This window comes from Neomonachus schauinslandi, chromosome 6, assembly GCF_002201575.2.
Source record: "Neomonachus schauinslandi chromosome 6, ASM220157v2, whole genome shotgun sequence".
In the NCBI taxonomy this organism is placed as follows: domain Eukaryota; kingdom Metazoa; phylum Chordata; class Mammalia; order Carnivora; family Phocidae; genus Neomonachus; species Neomonachus schauinslandi.
In genome coordinates, this window is record NC_058408.1 from 100,977,514 (window position 1) to 101,005,155 (window position 27,642).

General features: G+C 36.1%; 1 protein-coding gene across 7 annotated transcripts in view; it reads right to left on the reverse strand.

Moving 5' to 3' along the window:
• The window catches only part of MICU1 (mitochondrial calcium uptake 1), a 238,907-nt gene that overhangs the window by 123,752 nt on the left and 87,513 nt on the right, over positions 1–27,642 (reverse strand). For 6 of the 7 annotated variants that reach the window (XM_021699547.1, XM_021699544.1, XM_021699543.1 and 3 more), the window contains 3 exons: positions 26,434–26,596; positions 9,459–9,502; positions 1,001–1,012 (listed from right to left, as the gene is read on the reverse strand). In XM_021699547.1, the coding sequence (XP_021555222.1) occupies positions 1,001–1,012; positions 9,459–9,502; positions 26,434–26,596 (219 nt within the window). The remainder of the gene's footprint in view (positions 1–1,000; positions 1,013–9,458; positions 9,503–26,433; positions 26,597–27,642) is intronic. The other variant, XM_021699546.1, reaches the window with a different exon arrangement.

Sequence of the window (27,642 nt, forward strand, 5' to 3'; positions counted from 1 at the left end):
ATTGATACCGGGATCATCGATAAATTATTTTGACATAATCATTCAAGTATTTGTTGGTTTGTTTCAGAATGCAATTAAAAACAGAAGTAAGATAATCAACTGTACCAATAACAGGCTAATTGGTTTGGGATTTGGTAAGAAGACTACTAAAAATATATCCCATTTTTTTAAAAAAAGGAAGCACAGGAAAAATGTTATATAAAAGTAAAGAGCACACTGTGATCTCATTAATTATATCATTAATTATTTTAAAACAAAAGATATAATTTAGTTTAGTTTCTATTTCTATTAAGCAATACAAGAGTAATGTCTTTTTAAAAAATGAATAAATTTTAATAATTTATAAATTATAATTAAAGAGTGTAAGTCTTCAAAGATCTATTTAAAGAGTACTTCTCTTTTGCCAGATTACAACCTATATATTCTCTTTCATGATTTTCTTCATGCATTTGCTTGCTTTTCCAAGTTAAATTTGTTGATTAGCTCAAAAAAGCAAACTAATGCAGTCTTTCTAAATGTTCCATTTCTTTCCTGTTAAGCCATTTTATTGAACAAAGTGCAACTAAACTTATCTGTATTTATCATGTAAGAAATTTCAAAACAAAAGAAAAGATCAATTTTCACTTGAAATTACTGCTGCCAGTCACTGTTCCTGCTAACAGTTTAACTAGGAACATGACATCCTAAGACTAGTTAAATGACCCAATTGACTGAGTATCCCTTATACAACTTAGTGGTAACACTTTCTTGACCTTTTGTGTGACACATAATGTTAAAACTTCCTTTTAAATCATGCTAGGTATTATATTCTCAAGGGCCAGGGCAGTGTTGGAATTGTCATATTAAAGATAAAATATGTTAGTTTAAAGTGACAGGAATTGAATCATTCTGAAAGGAGCAGGGGGAAGGACATGAGCATGCACTGAACCTTTGTCCCTGAAGCATTACTATGGATTTTGGAACATTAATTAATTTAAAGCACATGCTGCTGAGTCAGTACCTGCCAGAAATCCTGATCAGAAGATGAGAAAAAGAAAAAAAATGGACATCGTCTGATTACATGAACAAAAACTCCAAAATCAAACATACATATCACAAAGTATTATAACATATAAGGACGAATTTAGATCTGTAATAAATTCACTGAACACCTAGAAACAGGAAATGAGGAATACATAGAAATGTTTTATATATTATCTGCTAGGTACAATAAAACAAAAACCCCAACACCTCAATTCCTAACCTCCCCCAAATGAAACACACAATTGTAGAAAAACTTCATAATACTATAAAAAGAAAACACATGAGTAATAGTCTGTTTCTTACAGAAATGGGAAGGCAAACATTTCATTTTTTGTCATGGGAAGTCAAAGCATTTCTTTAATTAAGGTTTCCTATTAGGATGTCTCGTGGATATAATATTTTTAAACTTCATGACAAATTTGTTGCTTTACCATCCATAATAAAATACAGGCAACCAAACTCAGATGAGTTTAAAGGATTAGTAACTACTCGAAGAGTTCAGAATGACTAAACAGGTCTCCTACAAAATTATGTTGCACTAAATGAATTACTATTCACATTAGTGATAAAAAGCCAGCCATCATGGAGGATGGCATTTGATTAAGCAGTGTAGGTTAGCTGATTTAGCTGGATACACCACTCCAAAGTATCTTCATATATCAAATGGGTTTAAAGATTTTTTTTTTCAACAAATGAACTTCACTGTGAAATAAAATTCAACCCAAACTTACCATACTTCTCAAAACAAGCTTAGCAGAGTGATAAAAGTTCTTGACTGAGAAATATATGCCATTAGCAATTTACAAACCTAAAGCTGGGATTGATGTGACAGAGGCCCAGAGGATTTTACAACACATGGGTGAGATGAATCACTGCGAATGAAGGATAGCTCAGATATGAGAAAACAAACCAGAGGTCTCTCTTTAGCTCATGGACTAGCTATTTAATCCCAGCCAATTGCTCCTTACAGAGAGCCCAAGGAGATTTTTACAGCTGATTTAACTGGCATGGAGAGAGCAATTAGGCAGAGGAGATGCTATTCTGTAGCATTTCATACAAACCAAGAGGATAATATATATGACAGCAGCTAACTCCTTTTATAAATTGAGTAAAGGGCTCAAAGTCATGGAAAGTAGCTATAATTTGTAGAGCCAGATACTTTACCACATTGTCCTGATTTTACTGAGGTGATACTCAGAGAGGTTAAATGGTCTCTTGCCCAAGGTTACCTATCAAGTATGTAGAGAGCCCATTTATGAATATAGAATTGTCATATCCAAAGTCACACTCTTCATCCTGTGCTATTACATATTAAGAAGTACAGCAATCCATAATGTTGTATTTTTCCTACTCAAGGTCAGCATACTTACAACATCTACTAATTATTTACACAGAGCTATCAAATACTTAGATGCTTAAAATGGAAATCTCTTGGAAAATATTTCAGACACCAAAGCCAGATTTTCTTAGGGCTGTGGTGTGTTACAAAAGAGCTAAATTTGCTAATTTGTAAGAAGAGAGAAAATTGAGAAAACGGCTTAAAAATAATTTAGAGAACTATGGATGCAAAAGAAGAAAGATGAACAAACAGCCTAAAAGTACAACAGAAAACTGCAACAGGTGTCAAAGGATTTCTTGAAATGCTGAATCAGAATGTTAAGTTCCTTGGTAATGCAATTACATTCTAAACTTTCGCTTGTTTAGACTCACTATAGTAAGTGGCCTTATTCAAATGATGCTACATTTAACACACAACCAATCAATATTTGAGAGTAAGTTTCGTCTGTAGTAGAAATATTATTTCCTCTAATATCTTGATGACAATGAGCCAAGATCCAATTTTTCAAATACAGATGACAGTGCACACTTTAAGAGATCGTTTCAATAAAAAGAAAAGACACTGCATTTTTCAAAATGCTCAATAGTGTTCATGGCATATGAGAAAATAATGGAGCAAATAAAAATGAAGCTGAAATTCTGATTCCTAAATTCAAGTATTAAAATTTATATACTCCTTATATTTTCTTTCTTTAAAAACACTATGTGGGTTCTCAGGTTAATAGGAGTTTCTAGTTGTACTTTATCAAAGCAGAAAAAATTAACTTCAACATGCTTAGCAAAAAGAAAGTGAAATATCAAGGGTTTTTGGGGTTTTTTTTTGCACAAATGGCATTAAGTTAGTATTAAAATAGCTACTTGACTAGAGAAATTTCTATTTACAAATTGATCATATAGACAAATTGCTTAGATATATGAATAAGATACCCCAGTGCTTAAGACTGAACTCTGAAGCCAGACTACGAATTTGGAATCATGCCTCTACTACCTACTAGCTTAAATGTTAAAAAAAAAAAATTATTATGTAGCTTCTTATTTGTAAAATGATGATAAAAGTAGTAAGCTATCTAAAAGAGTGGCTCTGTGGATTAAATGAGTTATATGTAAGCACTTAAAACAGTGTGTAGGGGTGACTGGCTGACTCAGTCCACACAGCATGCGACTCTTGATCTTGGGTCGTGAGTTCAAGCCCCACATTGCACGTGAAACCAAAACCAGAAAACAAAAATAGAGTGTAGCATGTGATAAACACTCAAAAAGCTTCAACTATTCTTCTTTTTCATATAGTTATTATTAGTAATAATTCCTGCAAGAGACAAATAGAGTCAAGTATTTTTCATTTGGACAGTTTACTTTAAATTGCAAAAATAAACAACTGACAACTAATGAGTGAATATGTTAATGTGGTTTTTAAAATGGGCTAAATCTTCAGCCCTAAAATAAATATGTGAATATGAAATACTTGCAGGGAACTTCAGGCTTCCAGGAATTACAGGATCCCTGCTATCTGAAAGTCTGCTTTATACCACTTCTCTTTCACGAAAGACCTATGCTGGTACCTGTTTTTGCTAACTGAAAAAAATCCAAAGAGGATTTTTGCTTTTATGAAAATGGTAATAGTTTCTTTGCTTTATGCTGTTTCAGCTTAAGGAAAGCTTCCATAGGAATGCTCTAATTTTAGACAGCGGGGGAAATCTGTGCATTCTCTTGGAATCTGCTACACTTTTTTTTAAATAAAAAATTTCCCTATTATAAAAGTAAGACAACACAGGTGATATACTCTACTGTAAAGATGGGATTGGTAGGGCAAATAAAAACATAAAAACATGGTGAAAAAATCACACAATTCTGGGGCGCCTGGGTGGCTCAGTTGGTTAAGTGACTGCCTTCGGCTCAGGTCATGATCCTGGAGTCCCTGGATCGAGTCCCGCATCGGGTTCCCTGCTCCGCAGGGAGCCTGCTTCTCCCTCTGACCCTCCTCCCTCTCATGTGCTCGCTCTCTCTCATTCTCTCTCTCTCAAATAAATAAAATCTTTAAAAAAAAAATCACACAATTCTGTCTATATATTTGTATTTATTAATAGAAAAACCTGAAGAAATATATCAATTCACCAAGAATTTAGACTTGACTTAGGTTCATCTTTGGAAACCAAAAGAGAGAAAGAGAGATGTGCCTAGTGAACAATGCAGAATTCCCATAACATCATAACCTGCTATATAAATGTGAGCAGAATTAAAACAGTTCAAATAAATGTGAAGATTCATCAAACTCTTGTCCCATGGAGCTTTCAGTCCCTCCCCTCTCCTAATTTACATTTCCTTGATCTACAATAAATTTCACATTACTATGCATGTTAAAAAGTAATATTATACTTGCCCTTATTCCACACTAAGATCTTATCTTTGATATAAAGTAAAGAAACAACTTAAGTAAAAGCATTAAGAGTATTATGTTATAGGGGGAAATGCTCACATTTCCCTTGGGGAACCAAGACTTTCCCCTAAGCAGAATATCATTTTAAAGTTCATTTATCAATATTTTTTTAAAGAACTCTTATCTAGTAAGCAATTAAAAGCCTTTGGTTATATTAAAGCTTTGATTTTTAACTATGGCTGCCATTTTTTTTTCTGCTGATAACTTTTTCTGTTATAAACACTGTAATCAGTTCTTCCTTTTCTAGGCTTTGACCATACTTTTATCTCTTTCACTTGAATGTGGACAATGTCATTTTGGGGCGGGGGGGGGAAACAATGTCATTTTAATTTGATGTAAAATATTTTTTCTGTTCCGCATGTACAAATATTCTTGTAGGTATCATAAAAGAGAGGAATAAAACACACATTAACTCTTTCTTCCAAACTGGAGAGATTCTAAGAGTACTGTAAATACAAATAACGAAAAATGCAGTCCAGAGGGACGCTTTCTGAAATGTTCAGGTAGTGGTTGGGGGAAAAGGGAATTTGATAGGGAAGGAAGAATTTAAAAAACTATCTTCTGAAAAAGAAATACATGGTAAAATGATAACAATGAACAATTTACTTTCAATGGGCAATTCATTGTTACTTGACAAAGAGTATGAGCTTTACAAAGTTTTTAGAAGCGAGAAGAGGATTATGTCAAAACTCTGGAACATAGGTATTCCTTGCTTAAGAAACACTTTTACCTAGACCATGCAGTTTTCTACTGTAACTTAAAAAAAAAAAAAAATGGTGGTGTCTGGTCCAGAGAGGGTTGTCTATCACATACAACAGGAACAGAAAATCCAAAACAATTTCTATCTTTGATATGCTGAGGGAAAAAAAGGGAGGGCTAAGAGAAACAGGAAAATAAAGGGTATAACCACTTGAGATAAGCCACACCAATAAAAAACAGCAACTAAATCATTAAAGGAAAGAAATATTTGATGATTATATAATATAAAGGCTCCATTTAGAAATGATGCTTTGTTTTATAGACCAGTTACTATGTGATTAAAAAATTAAACCAGAAAAATACAGCTTTTATTAAAGAAATAACCCAAACTTCATGAAGTAACTACACTAACAAGTCATAAGCAGAATGCATGGACATTGCAGGGGGAGGGTGCATTTTTAAAAAAATCTATGATATATTACACTAAAACAAAAGCCAGACTATATTTTGTATTTCCATCTGTATAATAGTGCTAGTGCACTGTAGTGATATTCAAATATCCTTTAAGAGAAAAATCTGAACTTTCAAGCTCTGAGTTTTTTGAACTTTAAAGACCCAGTCTGAATGTCTTTTAAAGTATCACCTATCTACAAAGCATTTTCTTAAAGTGAAGGTACACTATCGCTTCTTTATATAAGGCCTGTGTTAGTAGATAGTTCTGAAATGCATAAAAGATGCAAGTGCCAATAATAATGTATTTCATGACTTTTCTACAAAGGAAACTGCTACTAAGAGTAAAGGATTAGTGTACATTAACACTAGGTAGTGATGGGCTCTGGAAAAAGATCCTCCCCCAAATTCAAAAGCTGCTTAATCAAATTCAGTTTCACTATCAGTTGAAACAGGAATGTTTCATTTACTTAAGAGCATTTTCTAGTCAAACAAAAGAAGAGAGAAGATGATAGGCACCAAAACAAGAAATAATTGTCCAATTATTTCTCAGTATCAGTTGGGCCTTCTTTTCTACTTTGCATTTAGAGGTTGTATGAAATTCAAACACAAATGAGAAAACTCCGCAAAATGATACTGTTTCTACATTTGTTCTTGCTTTCAATGACAAAAAGGCTAAAGTGCAATTCAATTAAAAGACAATAAAATAAGGCAGTGTTACCTACTGGTCAAATGATACACTTTATTACATGGTGTGTTAGAAGTTAAAACAATGGGCGGGGGGATAAGAAGATGGGAGTAAATCTCTAAGTAGTTCATAACTAGTTTATCTTTCAAGTTAAAACAAGAGAAAGAAAATGACCCATTTAAAAATCAAAGCAAGTTTAAAAGGAAATTCCTCTAGGGTATTAGTTTTGGACTAAATATCTGGCCATCTTGCATAAAATGTACTATAATTACTACACAAATCTGTTTTTTCAAGAGGAAATTGTCTTAGGATTTATACACTCTGGAAGCTGCTACTTAAGAATTAAGATATTCTGACTGAGAGAGAGACATGAAGATCTAAAGGAAAATAATAAGATCAACAGTTGAATAAGCATTGATGATCCTTATTACAAATATCACAAATACATGGCAAAAATCCCTGGAAAAACTTCTAAACTGATAAAACCCTAACGAATGTTGTATACCTCATTATACAAGGTTTAAAAACAGCACAGAAACTACTTTCTTAAACTTCATATGAAATAAAAGACTATTCATAAAGACATAAACTAGAGGTGAACTTAGTTTAAAAATCCTATTTAAGAACCATAACCTTCAGGATATATTTGATGGAAATTAATACAGTGCTTAAATGAAGTACTTGGCAAAGGGATTAAATATGCATATCATAACGTGGATGAAAGAAAAATCCATGCACTCTTTGCTAGGGGACAAGCTGGCTGGCTCAGTTCTACACTACCCCTATGTGAGTCTGCCATTCCTCTATTCTCTTGCAGAACCTGTTCCCCTGGTCAACTTTCACATGCCTGAATTTCATACGAGTCATACTTTGAACCATTATACGTTGGGATCCCTAAATCCTGCTTTCCTACTCCCATTTCAGAGCCCAAACATTTGCACTACAATCTGTCATAAAGTCTGCCTTCTAAACAAAGTACCGCCATTTTCATCTCTACAGCAAGGCGGGCACTCAAATACTTATAATGTCTTACTGCAGTTTACTTTTGTTATTTTATAAAAATAAGTGAAAACAGAAAACTGCAGATGATACTAATGGGAGGAAATATAGAGCTCATAAACTGAATATGATTGAAACAAAGGTGGAGCTCACCGGTCATGCCCAGAGCTGCAAATTTTTAGCCTCAAGTGGACAGTTATGGGCTGAAATGAAAAATTTAAGGAGCATTTATGAAACATGGGTGACCACTAGGGATTTTATATTTGGGAGACCTCTAGGAATGGAAATTCTCCTATAACATGTAAATTTGCTGTTCAACTTGCACATATTCAACTTCTTTACATGTTTTCAGATTTACATATATATAAATATAAGAGGCTAGAAATCTCATGCTACTCTGAATTCCTTCAGTGACCAAAAACTGTGATTTGTTAGACTGATTTTGCTATAACATATTACTGACTTAATGAGCCATATCTCCAAAGAATATGTGATTGATTAGTTGATTTTTCCAAGTCATCAAATGTTTATTGGTCCTATATGGCAGACATACGCTGGACTCTGAGTGACACAAAGACAGATAAAACAGGGGCCTGATTTGCCAGAGATTCTGAAATAAGACCCTGACATCAGTGCCTGAAATAACCTTCACATGGATATGGTACTTGATTATACATGAGGCAGAGACAACCAAGGATCAAAGATGTGGCTGTCCCAAAGCAGAGCCAGCTCTGAACCTGTCTCCTAACATTCTAGTTCAATGCTGTTTTTGATCATTTTTTCTTTTAGAATATGTGACTTTAAAAGGAGCATACCCAGATGAAGGCAATGGGCCATATGAATGGGAAAGGCAATTGTTAGGCTGGAAGCCTTGACTGAGATCGCTCAGCTCTTAAGGTGGCCACTCGTTCTTTCCACCTGTGCAAAAGATCTTCCCATTTATATCTTCACCTTATGAGCACATAGAGTTTTATATAATGATGCAGGATCGACATAGTCCTGCAAGATCAGCTTCTACTAACCCTGACCTCCACCCATTTAGACCCCTGTTGCCTTTTCCAGCCACTGCATGATTTTCCTTCTGATTTCCTTCTCTTTAAGCTTTGTAGAGCCATCCCGGGCTCTCTCTTCTTTCTGATGTGCTTTCTTCCTCCTCTGTAAAATTGACCTTTTACTTTTCTTTCTGACCCTGTGTAATACTTTCTTTTTCTTTTTGTAGAGCTCAGCCTGAAAGGGAAAAACATGTTTAACTGACTGCTTTGAGATGATAAAATTGAAAGTTTCATTTTCTATACTTAAAGAACAATTAATTATGTGATTTATTTATGCATAAAATAAAGAATTGAAAGAAAGTATAATGCAAATGTATATGCAAATTTGGGGTGGCCTTCATAATTATTATAAAAGCACCAGTAAAGACTTCTATAATTTTCTAGTTAGGATTACTGCTATAGAGTGTCAAAGTCTGAGGAAGGTCAAATCAAATAAGTGTTTTTATAAGAAATGCAAATGTACTATTGGGGGCTTGTTAAGCTTTATGATGGCAATTGAATTAAAATGCAAATGTCAACATACACCGAATTAGTCCTTACTATATATAGCAGGCTACCCATGAGTGTTACCTTATATGGAAAAATGTAGAAAAACCTGCCTGATTTTTTCGGTAGAAGCATCTGAAGGCACTTATAGGCCTTCCAACCTAAGAAACATGCTCTTTTGACAAGAAGAACAGGCATTCAGAAATTTCTCACAAATAATTCTAGAGGAACTTTAAAATCTTCTTAGTAAACAACAGGATATATATATTAGGTGTCATAGCTCGCTCACCTTTCCATCAAAGCGTTTTATTGTATATTGATCTAGACCCAAGTCTGTAAAAGAGAAAAAAAAACAAACAGTATTTAGTCAATGATCATAACTCAAATAAAACATGAAATGACAGCTCTCTGTCATTTCCAATTATTCAATTAAATATACTAGATGGTTTAGCCACAACATTATTCAAAGGTTATGGGAATGAAAAATTTTTCCACTTTTGGATTCACAGTGTCAGTGCTAAAAGATCTAACCTTTATTTTACATACGAGAAAGTTGAGGCTCTGAGAAGATAAAGAGGATAAAAATTCATGTGCAAACCTGTTCAACAGTAGAGCTAAACTAGAACCTGGACTCTTTCAAGGGCGGGCTGTTTTCATTATATCAATGTGCTATATTACCTTTAAATAAGGTGAAGGATATTAGTTTAATCTGAATGCATAATAATTTTTTTAGTATCAAGTTAAAGAGAGAATAGTTAATATCAAATAAATTTTGCAATACACCTAAACAAATACAATAGACCATCCTAATATTACCTTTTAAAGTAGGGTTAAGTAACAAATATTTTCTCTGCGAATACCTAGCATCTAATTCTAAGCACTGTGAAAGATGTAAGTAATTAAGTATCCTTGAGGGCAGGGATTATTTGTCTTTGACTACTGCTTTCTCCTGGCCCTTGGCATAGTGCTTGATCAATAAATACTTATAAAAAAAGTTAACGAGTAAGATATAAGCCCGGCCCTGAAGAGTCACAATTTAGTTAGAAAGGCATACACATATAATAATTAACACTACAAGGGAGCATATAACTAGTTCAATAAAGTGGTGCTTTGGGAGGTTTTAGAGTGGAGAAATCAGTTCATAATTACACTTACTTTTCTTGCATAATTACTCAGTTCTTTTCTTTTGGTTCTCACTGCATTCATGCTAGTTCAGGCCCTTATCTCATTACATTCACAGTATTACAACGATCAGATTATCTTCCTAGAGGAAGCTTTTTGCATTTCTGCTTCTACACATTTAGTTACATATTTTCCTTATCTAAAATGTGCTTCACTTCTAGCAGCCTGCCCTGAACAAAATAAACCACTGACTGCAAAACAGAGGTAAGTCAGGAAACAGAAGGAAATTTAAAACAAAACGAAACAAAACAAAAAACCAAATCTAATTTGAAACCTCACATATATTCAAGAAGACAGCACAGTCATAAAGGCAGAACATACTTCTATGACCAAAGAACAGAGAAGAAAGAGTTGTAGACAACTATGTTTGCTTATCTCCTCCTATTTTTTTTTAAGTTTTATTTATTTAAGTAATCTCTACACCCAACGTGGGGCTCGAACTCACGACCCTAGATCAAGAGTCACATGTGCCTTTGAGCCCCTATCTCATCCTATTTTTTAAAAAAACTGTCAAAAGGTTAGGATAAGGTTTCCTCCGAGGACCACTGCAAAAAAGACAACAGAATGGAAAATAGAAAATATAAGAGAGAATTATAGAAAAACAGAGACTTAATACTAGAGGTCTAATATCATACAAGACCTTTTCTCATTCAGAAATAGCAAAGAAATTTTTTACAAAAGAAAAAAATAGGGAGGAAATAATCCAGAAATATTAGTACAGGGGCACCTGGATGGCTCAGTTGTTAAGCGTCTGCCTTCGGCTCAGGTCATGATCCCACAGTCCCGGGATCAAGCCCTGCATCGGGCTCCCTGCTCCGCAGGAAGCCTGCTTCTCCTTCTCCCACTCCCCCCCCTGCTTGTGTTCCCTCTCTCACTGTGTCTCTCTCTGTCAAATAAATAAATAAAATCTTAAAAAAAAAATATTAGTAGAAAATTTCTCAGAGCTGAAGAGTAACACAAGCTAGGGCTTACCAAGTGTTCTAATAAGCAAAATGAACAAGAACTGTGTACAATTCAGTATATGCTTATGAAATTTCAGAATACCAAGAATAAGAAAATCCTAAGACTTTCCAGAAAAAACCTTGGTCCTTTATAAAAGAATGAGAATCAGACTAGAATCAGGTATCTCATGAGTAAACTTGGTACATCAACTAAGGGAAATACATGCTTACTAATAATTAGAGTAGTCCTAAAAGTCCACTGTCCAAAAGAAATATAATGTGAGCAACAAATGTGAACCATATGTATAATTTAAAATTTTCTAACAGTTAATAATTTTAATTATTCTTAAAATAATCAAAAGAAACCAGTAAAATTAATTTTAATATAATTTATTTAGCAAAATATATTCAAAATAGCATCATTTCAAAGTCTAATCAATATAAAAATTATTAATGAGATATTTTAACCTTTTCATGCTAAGTTTTCAAAATCTGTTGTGCATTTTACAATTATTGCACATCTCAATTCAAACTAGCCACATTTCAAATTATTCAAGTAATACCTAAAAGAACTAAAAAAAAGTTAACTTAAAACTTAAAAAGTGGTAGCTTATGTGACATGGAATCAGAGGGTGGCGAAGATGGAACAGATTTGTGTTTTCACTGAATGCTCTTTGTTATAGTTTGGAAAATATTTTACCATGTACCTTTGCAAAAAATAAAAAAAGGAGGGGCATGTAAGGACAACTTGGCACACACTGAGAATTCCTGTCATTTATAAGCAAATACAGATATAAAATAGGCCAAGAGATTAATACTTTTAAGATGAAAAAAATGATTATTTCATCTTATTATATTTAGATTTCTTTACCTGTCAAATGAAGCAGATGGTCAGATTAGATCAGTTCTTAACATGACTGGGGTGGATGTAGTATGGGAAATGTGGATGGATGAAATAATTCAAGCTATTCTTACTCACTACTCCTCTAGAGCTTCTATTAGGTCCAATTACTGGGAGGAGGGAGAGTATGGAGAAGGAAGGGGAAAACACAGACTGTGTAGTATGAAAATGATACTCAAGTGACTCCCCTATAACATGGTTCCCTTCCATTTCTCCACCTCTGCTCTTTGGGTCCATGCTTAGAAACACTGGACATTATGCTGTTTTCCTTAAGGTGCTTCCTGTGACTCTTAAACTTTTATCCAAAGAAATTTCGAAGTCATTAAATGCTCCTAGTGTGATGTAAACACTATCTTATTGTTGTTACTAATGAGAAAGCTGAAGCTCAGAAAGATAAAATGAATGTTTTCTGATTTTATCTAAAAACCTTTTAATTGTGGCAGTTGGCTCTCTTCTTGAGCCCACACCAAAAGTAATATAAATGTGCAGAAGTGCTGTAAGAATACTCTCAGTAGGGTGCCTGGGTGGCTCAATTGGTTAAGCATCTGCCTTCGGCTCAGGTCATGATCCCAGGGTCCTGGGATTGAGCTCTGCATCAGGCTCCCTACTTGGTAGGGAGTCTGCATATCCCGCTGCGCTCCCCCCCCCCCGCCCCCGCCTATCCTCACTCGCTCTCTCTCAAAAATAAATAAATAAATAAATAAATAAATAAAAGAATACTCTCAGTTTAAGCTTCATTTTTTTTTAAAGATTTTATTTATTTATTTGAGACAGAGAGAATGAGAGAGAGAGAGCACATGAGAGGGGGGAGGGTCAGAGGGAGAAGCAGGCTCCCTGCCGAGCAGGGAGCCCGATGCGGGACTCGATCCAGGGACTCCAGGATCACAACCTGAGCCGAAGGCAGTCGCTTAACCAACTGAGCCACCCAGGCGCCCCTCAGTTTAAGCTTCATAACGAACATTTAAAAGACTTGTTTTATTTTTTTATGCTTTTAATTTAAATTCAACTAATTAACTAATTAACATGTAATGTTAATTACATGTAGGTGCATACATGTTTAAAATGTATTATTCTGTCTTCTTCATGAATTGACTCTCTTATCATTATGTAACTGACCTTTATGCTAATATTTTTTTGCTCTGAAGTCTACCTGGTCTCATATTTATGTAGCCACTCTTTATTTTGATTCATTTTTCTTATTATATCTTTTTCCATCCTATCACCTTATGTGTTTATTTTGGGTGGGGAGGGCCAGAGGGAGAGACTGGTTGGTTGATGATTGATTGATTTAGGGTGGGGAGAGAGAGAATCTTAAGCAGGTTCCACACCCACTGCAAGCCCAACACAGGGCTCAGTCTCATAACCCTGAGATCATGACCTGAGCTGAAATCAAGTTGGATGCTTAACCGACTGAACCACTCAGGCATCCCTCCATCCTATTACTTTTAATCTACCTAAATATAGCAGTATCTTTAAAATGGGTTTCCTGTGGACAACATATAATTGGATTTTATTTTTTATCCAATATCATAGTTTCCACCTTTTAATTAATGTGTTTAGAGGATCTGTATTTAATGTAATTTTTGATATGTTTGGTTTTAGGTCTACCATTTTATTATTTGTTGTTTTTTTTTTTAAAGAGTTTATTTATTTATTTGACAGAGAGAGACACATTAAATTGGTTCTATCTCAGGGATAGAATATAAAAGAGGGAGGGAGGGAGACATAAGGTAAGGGGAGGGGAGTGGAATGGGTTTTTTTTTTTTTTTTTAAGATTTCATCCATTTATTTGAGAGAGAGAGCGTGCACAAGCGGGGTGGGGGGAGAGGCAGACAGAGAGGGAGAAGCAGACTCCCCACTGAGCAGGCAGCTGGACATGGGGCTCATTCCCAGGACACCAAGATCACAAAGGCAGACACTTAACTGACAGAGCCACCTTAAGTCACCTCTGGAATGGACTTCTGAGGTTGGCTTGATTTCTTACAACTCTGCCATCCATATGAGAAGAACAGATTCTGGGTAGCTCCTGGCATCCTAACTACAAGGGCTTTGGGAGCTCTGTGTCAGAAACCAAGGACAGAGAACAATACATATGTTTCTTATTGTTTTGGAAGGGGTCATAAATTTTTTCCATAAGAGGTCAAATAGAAAGTATCAAAAAAAAAAAAAAGTACCTTAGGTGGAGCACTGGGTGTTATACGCAAACAAAGAATCATGGAACACTACATCGAAAACTAATGATGTAATGTATGGTGATTAACAGAACATAATAAAATTTTAAAAAAAAGAAAATATCTTAGGCTTTGTGGGCCACATATAGTCTCTGTTGCAACTATTTAACTCTGCTATTGCATGAAAGCTGTCATAAATAATACCTAATGAATGAGTCTGGATATACTCCAATAAAACTCTTTTATGGACACCTAAATTTGAGCTTCATATAATTTTCAGGTGTCACAAAGTATTCTTTTTTTTTTTTTAAAGATTTATTTTTTAGAGAGTAAGCGAGAGAGAAACAGCATGAGAGGGGGGGAGGGTCAGAGGGAGAAGCAGGCTCCCCGCTGAGCCGGGAGCCCGATGTGGGACTCGATCCCAGGACCCTGGGATCATGACCTGAGCCGAAGGCAGACGCTTAACCATCTAAGCCACCCAGGCGCCCCAAAGTATTATTTTTTAAATGAGAAAAAAAAAAAAGTAAAAACCTGTCTCGGCTCATAGGCCATATAGAAACAGGCAGTTCACTGTTGCTGACCAACACCTGCTCTATACTCAGCAACACTGCAAGGAACTAAAAGTAAAAGTAGAAGATAAGGTTCTTCAACAGAAGTAACTTACCTTGTTGCGGAGAAAACAGTAGCACAAAAAAGCTTCAAAAATATATTCATTGTCTGTACTTTCCTACGCTTTCCTATTACTAAATTAGTGCCCTTTTGTTTCAGCTTAAAGAACTTCCTTTAACATTTCTTTTTTTTTTTTTTTTTAAGATTTATTTATTTATTTGACAGAGAGAGACACAGCGAGAGAGGGAACACAAGCAGGGGGAGTGGGAGAGGGAGAAGCAGGCTTCCCGCGGAGCAGGGAGCCCGATGTGGGGCTCGATCCCAGGACGCTGGGATCATGACCTGAGCCGAAGGCAGACGCTTAACGACTGAGCCACCCAGGCGCCCCTGGATTCATCTTATTTAGAACTGAGCTCCTGGATCTGGATGTCTGTCTCCTTCCCCAGCTCAGAGAAATTTTCAGACATTACTTGTTCAAATAAGATTTCTTTTCTGCCCCTTTCTCTTTTCTCCTTCTAGGCCTCTTATAATGTGGATGTTGGTCCACTGATGTTGTCCCGTAAGTTCCTTAAGCTATCTTCACGCATTCTTATTCTTTTCTCTTTTTGCTACACTGATTGAATAGGTCACTGCTTTTTCTTCAAGTTCACTGATCCTTTCTTCTGCTTCAGCTACCCTGCTGTTGAACCCCTCTATTGTATTTTTCAGTTCAGTTATTGTATTCTTCAGCTCTGTGACTTCTATTTGATACTTTCTTATATTTTCTCTCTTTGCTGAAATTCTCACTTTATTCACACATTATTCTGCTGAGTTTGGTAAGCATCTTTGTTATTTCGAACTCTTTATCAAGTAAATCACTTATCTCCATTTCATTAAGGTCTTTTTCTGAGGTTTTATCTTTTTTCCTTTGGAATATATTCCTCTATCTCTTCATTTTCTTTGACTCTCTGTGTTGGGTTTCCATGCATTCAACAAAACAGCCACCTCTCTCAATCCTAAAGGAATGACCTCATTTAGAAATTCAACCTTACTGTTCAACCCTGCCCTAGTTCTTGGTTTTCTCTCAAACCTTTGATTGTCCAAGCAGCCTACTTTACTCTTAGAGGCTCCTAGTAGTTGAGGATATGCCAAGACCTTCTCAGTATGTCAAAGAGGAGAATCTCAGTCAGCACCTAGATTCAAACTAATTGGAAGCCAGACTCTCAGGTAGCAGCTTTTTTGAGGGGAGGAGGGAAGAAGGAGAGGGAGAGAGAGAATCCCAAACAGGCTCCATGCCTAGCGTGGAGCCCAATGCAGAACTTGATCCCAGAACCCATGAGATCATGATCTGAGCTAAACCAAGAGTTGGACACTTAACCGACTGAGCCACTCAGGTGCTCCAGGTAGCAGCTTTTGAAGTATGCAAATATACCTCTTTCAGGGGAAGACTGGGAGATGGGTGTTTTTGTTTGCTGCTTCTGCACTGAGCCCTGAATGATAGCCAGTTAAAAATTGTTTTTTGTTTGTTTCTTATTATCCATTGAATCTGTAAACACAAGCCCCACTGCTACCAGAGCCAAATTATTAAAAGCTGTGTCCTCTGGGCGGAAGCCACAAAAGCTGGGAAGCCAAATATGTACAGAAGCTCCTTTCTCAGAAACTTGCCACCTAGGGCAGGGCAGAGAGAGGATGAAGATGACACCCATCAGTCTCCCCAGTCTCTGGAGAGGATTATAGCTGGCCCCTAGATGTGTGTTTAATTAGAAGCCTGTTCTCAGGCCACAGCTATAAAGATAAGCCAATAAGCCTCTATCACAGAAAAACTTGGGGTATTTTTCAGTCTCAGGTTGCTGCACTGTGCCCTGGGGAGGAAGCCAATTAGGAACTGTTTCTCCATTTGTTACAGTCCCATGGCACCTGCAAACATAAACCCTAATGGCCAGGATAGCCAGGTGATCAAGGGGTGTGTCCTGGGTGGCAGTGACACAAACCAGAGCTCCAGACATGTGCACAAGTTCCCTTCCAGAAGATCCTGGTGACCTGGAATGAGGCAGAGGGAGAGTACAAAGATAGCTCCCACTGACTTCCAAGGTCTTTGCAGAGTATTTCAGCAGTCCTTCAGATGTGCATTAAACCAGAAGCCTGCTCCACAGGCCAAAGCTTCAAAACAAGCCAATAGGCCTCTTTCACAGAAAGACTGGGGATGTATTTCAGTCTGTTGTCTCTGCACTGTGCCCTGGTTAAGAACCGTTTCTCTGTTTGATACAGTCCTATAGAACCTACAAATGTGAGTCCTGCCTCTGCATGGGCCCTTTGTTTTTTGTTTTGTTTTGTTTTTTTGGCCTCCAAATTCATTTTATTTATTTATTTATTTTATTATGTTATGTTAGTCACCATACTTCATCATTAGTTTTTGTTAGTCACCATAACTTCATCATTAGTTTTTGATGTAGTGTTTGCATGGGCCCTTTGGATGTTGTAGACATAAGGCCTCTTGGCTTTAAAGTTAGATGTTCAGGAGGCTCATCTCTCAGGTGCAGGTCTCAAAAACTGGGGTGCCAGCTGTGGGGTTCAGTGCCCCAGCTCCTCCAGTAGAAGCTCAGGGTTGTGAATTCCCTCCTGACTACTGGTTGCTGTGCCAGGGATGGGGTTTATGGCAAGAATGTGTCTCAGCCTCTCCTATCTATTTCAGTGTGGGTTTTTTTCTCATTTGCCCAATGTGTAGGAGTCGCTCATCTAGTTTTTGGGTTTCTTTCAGAGGAAATTGTTTTGTATGTAGCTACAGATTTGGTGTGTCCGTGGGAGGAGGTTCAGAATCCTCCTACGTCACCATCTTGAGCCAGAACCCACTGTATATGATCAAGTATAAAATTATGTGTCTCGAAGTAAAGGTAAGATTATTAAATGCATGAAGGGTCATTCCAGAGGGAACATGAAGTTCAGGATAAGTAAATCACAGTATGATCTATGTTTACCTTTTTACATTCTTTTCATGTTCCACAGAGACAAAATCAAGTCAATATAAATACTGTCAGCCAGTGGGATATGGTGGAAAGGAAATAGGGATCCTCTTTACTCTAACTAAAGCTCAAGTTTTTCTATATAGTTCTTTAAAAATTCTCCCATTGCTGCTGCTTCTCCCAATCATTGGCTGGCTATGTAATACTGGTTACTACAGTAGCAAGAGTCACTCAAAGCCCAGAGCCTGAAGCAACTGCCTTATCCACTATACCTGGGGATGGTGCAGACATGAAGATTGAACAGAAAGGAAGATGAGACATATTCAAGTATATACTGTACTTTTTTTCCCCATTTAATGTATTGGCTACTCTAAATTTTCTTGGTATTCAGTGCAGAAATATTCTTAGTCAGCTTTTTACTGAACTTCATTAGCTCTCCACTCTTTTTTTTTTTTTTAAGATTTTATTTATTTGACAGAGAGAGAGAGAGCATAAGCAGAGGGAGAAGGAGAAGCAGGCTCCCCACGGAGCAGGGAGCCCGATGCAGGGCTCGATCCCAGGACCCTGGGATCATGACCTGAGCTGAAGGCAGACACTTAAACGACTGAGCCACCCAGGCACCCCTAGCTCTCCACTCATTTCAAAACTGCTTAGGGGTACCTGGGTGGCTCAGTCTGTTGAGCGCCCGACTCTTGATGTCAGCTCAGGTCATGATCTCGGGGTCCTGGGATTAAGCCCTATGGCGGGTTCCCTACTCAGTGGTGAGTCTGCTTGAGATTCTCTCTCTCTCCCCCCTCTCCCCCCTCCCCACCACTTGCCTGCATTCTCTCTCTCTCTAAAATAAAATCTTTGAAAAAAAAAAACCTGCTCACTTTTAGGACTTTGTATGCTTTAAACTGTTCTAAAACTAAAACTTATAAATTTAGATCTGTTAGGTATCCTGGGATATGGTATGTGTGAAAGACATGACACAACAAAGTTGAAATATGAACTACTGGCTATAGTCCAGCCATCTGATGATAGAAATTCAAACTATAAAAAGAAATAGCCTTATTCTTTTCTTTATTTCAACCCATATAGGAATAATACATATTTTACTTCTGCTGCATTAACATTTGTGGAAATTCTTGTTCATGAGCAAACAAAAATGAAGCCAGATTTCCCAAACGGATCTCATTTTAATATATTATAATTTTCCCTCATGATCATCACCTTAAAAGAAAAGCAATTATTCATTATTCTGGCTTTTTATGAAAACCAGGAATGTGCACGGCATATTAGACATTTAGTAACTATCCTGCTCATGTAACAGGTTTTTCAATAATTAAAAAACAAAAGATTATAAAGTTAAATATCAAAATGGGTAGAAGCAATTAAAATATATGATTTCTAAAGGGAAAAAAAAAATCTTCCTCAAACGACCAAATAATCTTTAGTGACATGCCTAGAATATTGCTTCATTTTCACTGTCACACTGGAAGCAAAGCACATTCTTATTTAAATTAAAGTTACTGATATAAATTAGATTCAGAAATAATTTGACAGGTACAAAAATATTTTACTATCATAAAAACCAGGAAAATATTTTACAATCCTTTTTTCTCCATCTTAAATGGAAGCCTTCTTTAATCTCTCCTTCCACATCTCACAAGGAGCTAAAACTAATTTAAAAGGTTCTTAATCTAAAATTCAATGCAATTAGTAGAAACCTTATATACCTTCTTTCTGATTATAAGAGACTGTCTACTCTGTAAAAGGAGGAATTTTTGTCTATGTTATTCATTACTGCATCCCTTCCACATAGAAAAGTGTCTAACTCACAGCAGAGGTCAATCAGTGAATACTCGTTGAATAAATGTATATGCAGTCTGTTAGAAAATAAAGGAACACATAAAGAAGAATAAAATAATTCCTTATAACTTCAGCATTTAGAGAATACATTTGATATATTCTCTTTCAGTTGCTTTCTATATATTTTCTACATGGGTGAAATGCAAAGTATAGAAGAACATATTAAATAATACCATAGGGATACAATCAGGAAAATCCAAAATGTGTGAAATTTTATAATACAAATGAGGTAAAATAAATGATGTCTAGATTGGGTTTTCTGAAAAGTAGGGAATCATTGCAAGAGGATCAGGAAAAGGCAAACAGGAAAGGAGGGAAAGCCAATTCAAGGGTGTGTTATTGAGCTGATTACTGCTTTAGACAACTAGGGCTCACTTCTCCTTGGTCCATCTGAGAAACCATGTAGTTTATGTCTCAGAACTGACCACCCAAGACAGTGGAGAAGAGAGTATTTATCCATCAAATCTCAACAAAGAGTAAACTCCGTTGTACCTCCACATGTGTGCATATTCCAACACAGTTGAGTGGGCTCCTGCAGAGGTCCCATGCTACAGCAGCAGAGATCCTCTAAAGCATATATGGTACAGGAGTAGGATATAAAAACGAAACGATATGTTTCAGGAAGGCACCATAAGGAGTGGCATTTGAGTTGGATTTTGAAAAATAAATAAGAATTCATCATGTATTTGAGAGGGAAAGGGCATCACTCAGGGTGAGTAAATTATATGGTCAAAATACAAACATGTGAAATAGCAGTGTGAGCTTGGGGAACCAGAAAGAGTTATGACATTTTCTAACGAGGGAGTTTGTAATGTTTTGCCCATATTTATCAACATTAATACATCTTTAGGACAAATGAAAACTCTGGGTAGAACTATCACCCCCTCAAAGGTGGAAGAAATCTACATATTTACATTTTTTGTTATGGAAATTTTCAAGTATAAAAATACAGAAAATAATATAATCAACATGTATACACTCATCACTTAGCTTCAACAATTGTCAACACATCACCAACCCTATTTCATTTATAACCTTCTTACTTCTTCCCCTCACTCCAGATTGTTTTAAAGCCAATCAAGACATCATATCATCATTTCTTGCTAATTGTGGTACTTATGTTCTATAAAATTGCCATGAAAAGTGAATTGCTAAATACCGACCAATTTCTCCTAGGGGAAATATGGGGTTAGGTTCCTCGAACCTCTAGTCACAACATTTTTGTTAGTCAATCAATATATAAAAAACCTTGTTCTACGGGTGTTTCTGTTTAAAGACATTTTATTCTCTCTCCCTCTTCTCTCCTGCCCTCCCTCCAAGAACACTTGTTTAAAGAATGAAAGCTGAAACAAAAAGGCAGAGCTTTAGTTTGCTTGACTTCAGCTGGCCAACATATGTAAGGGGTGACTCAAATTTTTGCTCTTCTGCACGTATCTGCAGATGACTGCAAAAGCACTGCAAGCAGGGATTATGGGGTTACGGGTACATTTGAGTGAGTATGCCAACGTGCAAACACAAAACCTGCAAATGAGGACTGACTGCACATTCACTTTTTCCCCCCTTTAAAAACTGAGGTGGGGGCGCCTGGGTAGCTCAGTTGTTAGGCGTCTTCCTTTGGCTCAGGTCATGATCCCAGGGTCCTGGGATCGAGCCCCACATCGGGCTCCCTGCTCAGCTGGAAGCCTGCTTCTCCCTCTCAGACTCCCCCTACTTGTGTTCCCTCTCTCGCTGTGTCTCTCTGTGTCAAATAAATAAATAAAATCTTAAAAATAAAATAAAATAAAATTAAGGTGAAATTCAATTAAAATAAAATAACCATTTCAAAGTGTGTAGTTCAGTGGCATTTAGTACATTTACAGTGTTGCGTTAACTACCACCTCTATCTAGTTCCAAAACGTTTTCACCACTCCGAAAAAGAAACCCTCAAAGCAATTAAGCAATCAGTTCTCATTCCCCCAACCCAGCTACTGGCAACTAACAACCCACTTTCTAGCTCTATGGATTGACCTATATTAGATATTTCATATAAATAAAATCATATGATATGTGGCATTTTGTGTTTAGCTTGTTTCACTTAGCATAATGTTGTGAAGGTTCATCCACACCTGAAAAATACTCCATTGTATGTATATACTATAATCTGTTTATCCATTCAGCTGTTAAACATTTGGGGTGCTTCCACTTTTCGGGTACTGTGAATAGTGTTGCTGCGAATATTCATATGTACGTACTCATTTGAGCACCTGTTTTCAATTCATTCGGGCTTATACTAGTAGTGGAAATGCTGGGTCCTATGGTTAATTCTACGTTTAAGTTTCCGAGAAATGTCCAAATTGCTTTCCACAGTGTTTGCACCATTCTACATTCTCACCAGCAACAAGTCAACTCCTACACATATTCACCAACATTTGTTTGTGTTTAAATTATAGCCAATCTGGTGGGTGTGAGGTAGTATATCAAGGTTTTGATTTGTATTTCCCTCATGATTAATAAATTAAGCATGTTCTCATGTGTTTATTGGCCATTTGCCTATTTATTTGGAGAAATGTTTATTCAAGTCCTTTGCCCATTTGTTACTTGAGTTGTTTGTCTTTTTGTTGAATTGTAAGAGTTCTGGTAGTTTGGGGGTGCCTGGGTGCCTCAGTCGGTTAAGCATCTGCCTTCCGATCAGGTCATGATCCCAGGGTCCTGCATCGGACTCCCTGCTGAACAGTGAGTCTGCTTCTCCCTCTCCCACCCCTCCCACCCCCACTTGTGAGAGAATGCGTGCGCTCTCTCTCTAATAAATAAATAAAATCCTTTAAAAAAAAAAAAGAGTTCTGGTGGTTTGTATGTTTCTAGGAATCTGTCCATATTTATCTAGGTATAATCCAATTTGCTGGTATAAAATTCTTCATAGTATTCTCTTATAACCCTTTTTATTTCTATAAGTAGGTAGTAATTTCCCCACTTGCATTTCTGATTTTAGTTATTTTCCTTCTCTCTTTTTCCTGGTCTAGCTAAAGGCTTCTCATTTTTGTTGATCTTTTCAAAGAACCAATTTTCTTTTTTTTTTTTTTTTTTAAAGATTTTATTTATTTATTTGAGAGAGAGAATGAGAGACAGAGAGCATGAGAGTCAGAGGGAGAAGCAGACTCCCCGCCGAGCAGGGAGCCCCATGTGGGACTCGATCCCGGGACTCCAGGATCATGACCTGAGCCGAAGGCAGTCGCTTAACCAACTGAGCCACCCAGGCGCCCTCAAAGAACCAATTTTCTGTTTCATTGATTCTCTCTTTCATTTTTCTATTCTCCATTTCATTTATTTATTATTTCCCTATTTTACTATCTTTGGGTTTTGTTGCTTTTCTTTTTAATTCCAACACCAGTTTTAACGAAACTGATTTGAGATCTTTCTTCTGTTTAAATTTTGGTGTTCAAAGCTATAAGTTTACCTCTAAGCACTGCTTTTGCAGCACTGCATAAGTTTTGGTAAACTCTGTTTTCTCTTTCATTTATCTCAAAGTATTTTCTAACTTCTCTTGTGATTTCTTCTCTGATCCACTGGTTGTTTACTTTCTACATATTTATGAATTTTCTAGTTTTTCTTCTGTTATTGATGGACAGTTTCATTCTATTGTAAGCAGGAAAGATGCTTGGTATGATTTTAATCTTTTAAAATTTATTAAGATTCATTTTATTACCTAACATATGGTTTATCTGGTCTGTTCTGGAGACTATTTGATTTGCACTTGAGAAGACTGTGTATTCTGCTCTCCTTGAGTGGAATGTTCTGTAAATATCTTTGGTCTAATTGGTTCATAGCATTAAGTCCTCTTTCTTGACTAACCTTCTGTCTATATTGGAATGGCAGTACTGAAGTCTCCCAACTATTATTATTTTTTTTAATTTAACCATTTTTAGCATTTTAAAAACTGCTTCATTTATTTGAGAGAGAGAGCAGAGGGAGGAGCAGAGGGAGAGGAGAGAACCTCAAGCAGCCTCCCTGCTGAGCCTGGAGCCTGATGCAGGGCTCTATCTCACCACCAATGAGATCACGACCGAAGCTGAAAGCAAGAGTTGGATGCTTAACCAACTGAGCCACCCAGGTACCCCAGCTATTATTGAAAAACCATTTCTCACTTCAATTCTGTCAATGTTTCCTTCATATATTTTGGGGTCTGTCATTTGGTATGTATGTATTTATCATGATTATATCTTCTTGATGAACTGACCCTTTTATCAACACATAATGTCTTTGTCTTGTGTAACAATTTCTCGGAAAAATCTATTTTTTTCTGATATTAGTAAAATCACCTCAGCTCTCTTTTGGTTACTATTTAGACACTTCCATTTTCAACCTACCTGTGTCTTTGGATCTAAAGTAAGTCTCTTGTAGGGCGCCTGGGTGGCTCAGTCGGTTAAGCGACTGCCTTCGGCTCAGGTCATGATCCCGGAGTCCTGGGATCGAGTCCCACATCGGGCTCCCGGCTCAGCGGGGAGCCTGCTTCTCCCTCTGACCCTATCCCCTCTCATGCTGTTTCTCTCTCTCTCTCAAATAAATAAATAAAATCTTTAAAAAAAAAAATAAATAAAGTAAGTCTCTTGTAGACAATATAAAGTTAGATCATATTTCTTCTCCTCTCACTCTCTTTTAAATGATGAGTTTAATTCACTTGAAAGTGACAGCTGGTAAGAAAGGATCTGCTTCTGCCATCTTGTAATTTGTTTTCTCTATGTCTTACATATTTTTTGTCCCTTGAATCCTCCAATCTTGCCCTCTTGTGTTTAATTTTTTCTAGTGTACCATTTCTATTTTCTCCTCATTTCCTTTTCTGTAGATTTTAGTTATTTTATTAGTGGCTAATCTAGGGATAATTAACATCTTAAATTGAAAATAATGTAGTTTGAGGGGCGCCTGGGTGGCTCAGTCGTTAAGCGTCTGCCTTCGGCTCAGGTCATGATCCCAGGGTCCTGGGATCGAGTCCCACATCGGGCTCCTTGCTCAGCGGGGAGCCTGCTTCTCCCTCTGCCGCTCCCTGCCACTCTGCCTACTTGTGATTCCTCTCTCTCTCTCTCTCTGTGTCAAATAAATAAATAAAATCTTAAAAAAAAAAAAAAGAAAAGAAAATAATGTAGTTTGATTCAACATTAACATACTTATAATTGTTGTTTGATGAATTTGTGTTTTAAATCATAAAGGAAGCAAAAAGGAGTTACAAACAAAAAATAAAGCAATACTGGCTTTTATATTTCCCTATGTAATTACCTTTATGGGTCTTTATTATTTTTTAATTTCTTTGTATGGCATCAAGTTACTGTGTAGCATCTTAAAGAACTCCATTTAGCATTTTTGGTATGGAAGAACCACAAGCTACAAACTTTCTCAGCTTTTGATTATCTGGAAATGTCTTAATTTCTCTTTCTTAGACTCCCATTACACAAATGTTGGTATACTTTATGTATCTTAGGCTATGTTCATTTTTATTCATTCTTTTTGCATCCTGCTCCTCTGATTGGACAGTATCAATTAATCTAAGTTCTGTGATTCTTCTATCTCCCTACTAAAAAATCTACTGTTGAACGGTTCTAGTGAATTTTTTTATTTTAGCTACTGTACTTTTCAAGCCTAAGAATTATTACTCGGTTCCTTTTTTATGATTTCTATTCCTTTATGGGTATTCTCTATTAACACATTGTTCACCTTGTTTCCTACAGCTCTTTGTCAATGGTTTCATCTAGCTCTTTGAGCATATTTAAGACAGTTGATTTTAAGTCTTTGTCTAATAAGTGTAATGCTTGGGCTTCCTCAGGGATGGTTTCTAGTTAATTTCTTTTTCTTTCTGTTGATGGGTCATTTATTCCTGATTATTGGTATGCCATACAATTTATTAAAATTGGACATTTTGAATATTATAATGGGGTAATTAAAACAGATTCTCCCTATTTCCCAGTGTTTGATTTATATACCTTGTTGAGGACTACAGTCATCAGTGTTTAGTGATTTTTTTCCAAAATATTTTTGCAAAGATCGTGTTCTCTGTCATGTGTCACTACTGAAATTTCTGTTCTATTATCTAAACAGTCAGCAAGTGACATGACAGAGACTTCTTTAAATGCAAAAATAAAACAAAAAACACCCCAACTCTCCTAACATTTGCAGATTGGCTCTGAGCTGGGGACTTCCTTTGATTTTTAGCTAGACTTCCTACAACTCTGCTTTAACTTTCACTACCTCCTCACATGGAGCACAAAGATCAGCAAGGGGTACAAGCCCACTCAAGTCTTTTCCAAACATGTCTGGCCCTGGGCATACTCTGGATTTACAGGTGTATGCAGTGTCCTACAAAACTCCTACTCCCTGAAATGTCTTCCTTCTCAGTCTCCTCCTTTCCAGGCTTTCTGGTCTGCTGCTTGTCCCATTTGTGCCCCCGTGGCCCAGTGGCAACAAGTATATGTCTTTAAATTTTTCTAGTAGATGACACCTGGGTATAATCTCCTCAACCCATACCCTGGCCGAGGATAGTCCTTTTTTGTACTCCGATAGACTGGAATAATGCTTGACATTCAGTCACTACACAATGAATATAATTATTGCATATAACTATAATGGCTAGGCAATACAAAGAAAGAAACAAAGAAGCATATAATAAAATTAATATCACAATCTCATTTTTCACTTTAGCACTTACGTTCTGGTTGTTTTTCATTGGGTGTTATAGATCGCACAAAATCTTGTGGAGTCATAAACACTTCAGATTCACCAGGTTCATTGATTACTTTCAAGGTGGCAAAATATCGGAAGATTTTGTCTGGTGTAGAATATGCTCGAATCCTATTCTCATATTCCATCACCTACAATTAGAAATTCAGAGTATTTCTATATTAAGTAATTCTCATTTTCATTTATTTTCTATCTTGTTTATGGAGATGTTTTATTATATCTTTTTTCTATAACTAATTTTTTTATATTAGACATAAACTTGAATTTCAAAAACTTACAAACCTTTCCCCTCCAAAATACTACTCATACTCCAGTTGAGGCAATGCTTCTGTAACTTTTGTTTAGAATTTTTTGCAAATAATTTCTTAATGTCTTAAATCATTGAAAACTATAAAACTGAAAACTGTCATAATACAAGAATTCAAAAGGTCTCAGTAACAGGGTATAATGACACATATAGGGTAGCCTACAGATTCTTAAATACCAAATTTTTAAAAAGGGATTGATTTTACAGTTTTTACTTTGACAAAATTTCTTGAATCCCCAAACAAAACAGAATTGGGAATTCATAGGTTTAAAGAGCTAATAGTCTTTCAAACACAAAGTACATTAAATAATAGCATTAAAAAATAAAATTACATATCATGGAAACTATTAACAAGTCTGAAGCAATAAGACATTTACTTTTGACTATTAGATTAGGAAATATTTTACAAACACCATACTTAGAAAAAAGCTGGGAAGAACACAATATTTGAATAGTATTTGAATAGTAACAAAATAAAATATGGCACACATTTTACTAAAAGAGTATAATATTAATATGCCCTTTTTTTAATCTGGCAACCAAGTTGTGATTCTGTGCATGAAACATACAAAACACTGTACCTTCTACATAATATTCTTTTACAAATGCAGGTATGAGAGAAATCTTTTCACCAGAATACTATGTAGTCGGTATTCTGGTAAAAGAGATTTCTCTCATTCCTGCATTTTAGATGTTGAGGTAGCCAAAAATAAGCAGTATCTTATAAGTAACTGGTAAGAAATGTGTCAAGACAATACGATCTAAAAATCTAATAGTTCAATGTCTAAAAGTCATTTGCCAATGTTAAGAAAAACTTTATGAATGTTTTTAATTTACCATATTAACACAACTAACACTACATGCCATTCC